This window comes from Neurospora tetraspora (assembly GCF_033439725.1).
Source record: "Neurospora tetraspora strain CBS 560.94 chromosome Unknown B0H65scaffold_5, whole genome shotgun sequence".
In the NCBI taxonomy this organism is placed as follows: domain Eukaryota; kingdom Fungi; phylum Ascomycota; class Sordariomycetes; order Sordariales; family Sordariaceae; genus Neurospora; species Neurospora tetraspora.
Window position 1 is genome coordinate 579,674 of NW_026944387.1, and position 4,545 is coordinate 584,218.

The 4,545-nt window shown below is 36.2% G+C and overlaps 1 protein-coding gene across 1 annotated transcript; it reads left to right on the forward strand.

The window, feature by feature from the left end:
* Positions 1–983: 983 nt before the first annotated feature.
* On the forward strand, positions 984–1,133 carry B0H65DRAFT_429243 (uncharacterized protein; the record flags this gene model as incomplete). Its single annotated transcript, XM_062824810.1, has 1 exon — positions 984–1,133. A coding segment is annotated over one exon (150 nt), but the record flags the coding sequence as incomplete, so codon positions are not given.
* Positions 1,134–4,545: the final 3,412 nt, after the last annotated feature.

Genomic DNA, 4,545 nt, shown 5'->3' on the forward strand with positions numbered 1-4,545 from the left:
TATTTCTTACTTTATTACTTTTACGTACTTTGATTAACTATACCTTACAGGTATCGAAATAAATCCCTAGCGGTTAGTATTAATTATGATTACTTTAATAAGATTTAATTAGAATAATAGTAATAATAATACCTTTATACCTCAAGGTTCAATTAAATAGGTATAATATTACTTATAAAGGGGGGGTTTTTATAACGTTCGAACTAAATCGATAGTATAGGTACGCAAAATATCCTAAATTAGGGTAAATATTGAGAAAGTCTTTTATTTATTTAATAATAACATTACTGTTAACGTGTGGCTAGTACTGTGCCTTGTAACTGCCTTGTACTACCTTGTAGTATAGAAGGCTAGTTGAACTATTCCTTCTACGGAATCAGTTGACTCAGTCCCCACAGAATGTACTAGAATACAAGAGGTTTTGCCACTGTATTCTAGAGTCTTATAACTTAGCTAGCATTTCTTCCAGACTGATTTGTCATCACAGGATTCAACAGAAGCTTCTAGATGCTTAGTGTCCATGTATATAGAGACCTCTCCTCTCCTTCAGTTCGTCACTCCTTAAGCAAGCAAGCAAGCACAAGTCAAGCAATACAATATAGTCTTTTCTCACAGTGCAGAGTCCACTGTAATCTTCTGTCTTGAGAGCAGAGTCCTCTCTAAGACCTCTTTTACAACATCCTTTTATTGTACTTGCAACTACGCTGCTTCCTTCAGCATTGCTGTCGTACTTCCTACCGCTTCCGCTCCGCTCTGCTACAAGTGCATAGTTCACTGTAGCAACCTTGTACTGGTGCTATCATTATAGGCCAGTCAGGGCACCGCAGCAAACAATTACTAAATATAAAATTAAATTAGATAACGTCTAGAATAGTAATGAATTTAGTTTTAATGTTAGTATTTTAAATAAGGCTTATTATATATAGATTTATATTAAAATAACCGAAGTGCAATTTATTAACCCTAATTAGAAAATTGTTATTACTATCTTTAAAGCTATTTTTATATTTAATTGGACTATACCTCCCTTCGTTTTACTTCCTAGCGTTAATATTATATACAAGTATATTAATAACTTCTTTAAAGACGGGATAATTATTACTACTTTTCTACAAAGTTATAAAGATAATTAATATATATTAGATTAGTTCAAATACCAGGAGGAGCATTCTCGTCTCCTTAATAAAGAAGAGAAGAGAGTTTTAGTACTAAATAATTATAGTAGTTATTGCACTATCGAATTTTACGAGTAATATAGGAGGAATAATATTACCCTCTTTCTTTTACCCCTTTATTTAATATACTTCCTTTAACCTCTTAACGTTAGGATATTTCAGATCTATAAATACTTTTATTAAGTTAATATACGTAAAAGGCACGCCTTTAATAATGTTGATTATATTAAATTAGACTTTCTAGATAGCTTCAAATACGTCCGTAAGAAAGTAATAAAAAAAAAGAACATCTATTCTATTTAGAAACGTATTAGTTTAATTCTATTCAATCCTAATTTAATATTATTAAACCTTCGTAATCTATTAACCTTAATAATAAATGAGGAGTATATTAAATAGAGGCGAGGCTATATTATTTGTTTTGCTAAGTAGGGGATTATTAATTTTACTCTAAAAAAAGAAAAAATAGTATTTCGTATATTAGGGGAGCCTTCTAATGATACCGCTATATTAAGTAGCCTCCTTATTGTAATTAAAGTTACTATAGTAAAGGAATTCCCTACTATATTAGAGCCTTTTATATTAAAGTAGTAAGACCGCTCTTAGAAAGATTAGAATAGTATAATTATATTAATACTTAACTTCCCTTCTATTAAGAAATATAGTAATTATATCAATTAACGGCTTTTATTTATAATTAAAGGAGATTGCCTAATATTATTAATGGTTTTATATATATTTGCTAAGTGAGATAAGGTTAGTAATACCCTTAATTTAGTAATCGTAAGGGAGGTAGAATTTAAATGCAAACGTAAAGAAGAAGTAATTGAAGAGGTATTGCGTAATTAGTATAATATTAATTATTTATTAAGATATAGTAATATTATTATTATTAGTAATAGCCGTTTACGCGCTGTAATAGATAAATACCAGCGTATTATTCTTACTAAGAAAGAAAACAAATATATTTATAATTATAAACTTTAATAACAGTAAAGTATATTAAAGGGATAGATTAGTAGTTTTATTATTGTATAAAAAGTATAATTAATTAACGAACGGTTACAGTTATATATTTTCAAAATATTAAGGAAAGAGATTTAAGAATATATTAAACTATATATTATATATTTTTCTAATTTCGATTAGCTAATTAATAAATATCGTAAGGAGAGGGCTAACTATTAGAATTGCTATTAAATTAAGAAGTAAAAGGCTATAGATAAGGAGGTTAAGTAGTTAAGGTTTAACCATATCCGTACTATATAAAATATTATTCTACCCTTATATTAGTAATTTCTTAGTAATCCTCCCAAACTACGTACTCTATAGGTATTTAATAAGGTAAGAAAGAAGGTAGTAAACGATGCTATTACTACTTAGCTAACGAGTAAGGGTAATATATTAGTAACAAAAGAGGAATTAGAGGAAGTTAAAATCGTTAAAGATAATGAGTTAGTAGATGCATAAAAAGACTCGGATTAGTAATATCCTAATAATAGACGATAGGTATAGATGAATTAAGAAGACGAGGAGTATAAAGAGTATAAAGACGAAGACGAGGATAACGTTAATAAAGTTATTCCTAGTAATAATAATAACGACGAGGAGGAAGAGGAGGGTTATAGGAATTTTGATTGTAAGGAGGTTAAACTGTTATAGTAATAAGAGTTATGTAAATAATCTATGTTATTAGATTTATGCATATGTAAAATAATGATAATTTTACATATTGATACATATATTAGTCGTGTTAGCGATATTGCATGCAATTAGAAAATATGGATATATTATTAAAAAAAATTATTAGTTCCGGATGAGCGATTTTTATTTGCTAGTTAAAATGCGGGTGGGAGAAGTACCCCGCTCGGTACGAATTGCTGGGCATGTACGATTTGATGTCCCTGATTAGTGGCCCGCCCGCTAGTCAGACGGTCGGTTTTGAAGACTTGACGAGTATCGTGACATTAAGGGCGGATGTCAACCCGAGCTGAGGACATTTGGTGCGCAAACCAAGACGGCAACTTTGCTTTCGGTTGGCTACCTCGACCAACTGTGCGGTGAAAGTGCATCCGGCGCATGAATGTTGATGCCAACAAGAAGAGTCGGTGAGTTTGGTGTGGTATAGATATTTGGACAATATTGAACTGTCAAGGCGTAGTGTAGAGAAATGGGAAGGGTGTCTTGAGAGATCCTATCAGCCACAAGTGCACAACATGAACTTGGGTTGGCCAGAAGCGAGTCGGCGATATCAAGGCAACCAATGGATAACTGGAAAACAGCATCATCACTGTCAAGCCCCAACGACCGCATTGATCCGTGGTTTGATGTTGATAGTCGTCGAGAAACATAGGGTGTCTCAGCCCTACTTGAGGTCAAATCTGATAAGCCGGACCTGAAGATCACATCCATCCGGCCGGAGGATTCGATGTCGGCCCGTTGATGGTGATTGTGAATTCGATCTTGCCGTTTCTCGTCACATCATATTCGTGACCTTCGTGACGTCCAAGGTCGGGGATAACGAATTGGAATGGCCAGGTTCCAGGGCGAGAATCACAGACAAGCGGCTCCGGAGATATGTATCGTAGCCGCGGTGTGATGTGACGGCGCCATCGCCTGGTGGTGAACGGAGGGCTGACGGGGGTGGTGCCTTGATGTTGAAAAATGTGAAGAGAAAAAAGAAAAGAATTAAAAAATGATTTAATCGTACGAAATATTGAATGTTTAACTCGTGGCAAATGTCCAACCGGGCGCTATCTCGGCCGTGCCTTGAATTGACCGTTAACAACTCATCAGACGTGAGGTTCGGTGTCGTCCGGTTGGATCGTAGGTGCCCGCAGTGCATTAGCCCCCCGTGGCTACTGCTAAGCTTCTGCTAAGCTAATGCTAGCCTGCGCTATGCGACATGCGCGACAGCGACACCACAGCGACGAGCCCCGCATGGAAAGAGGGGCTGTTAGGCGCAACTGTTTAGGTAATGTAAGGTAATGCCGGCCCGGCTTGTTCACCGACTTTCCATCACCACCTTTCCATCACCTCCTTCAGCTCCTTTGATTTCATGCACGAAAATGGATCGCGACGGTTGCAAAATTTTCATGGCCGACTTCAAACACTGGCGGCCGGCTTCGGGGGCGTGCGGAGTCGGTGGGATGAGGCAGACTCGGACTGTTTCCCAACCACCATCACCTTCATCATCATGATACACGTTGCATCACTCCCCCATCCCACGACAAATATCTCCGTCGTCGCCGGCGCCAAGATTCGAGTTTACCCAGCCACATGGAACTCGACACTCCCAACAGAGGCAAGCCCCAAGCAGCGACAAGCGAGAAAGCAAGGGTAGCATCCAAGGAATCTGCAACTTGTAAAA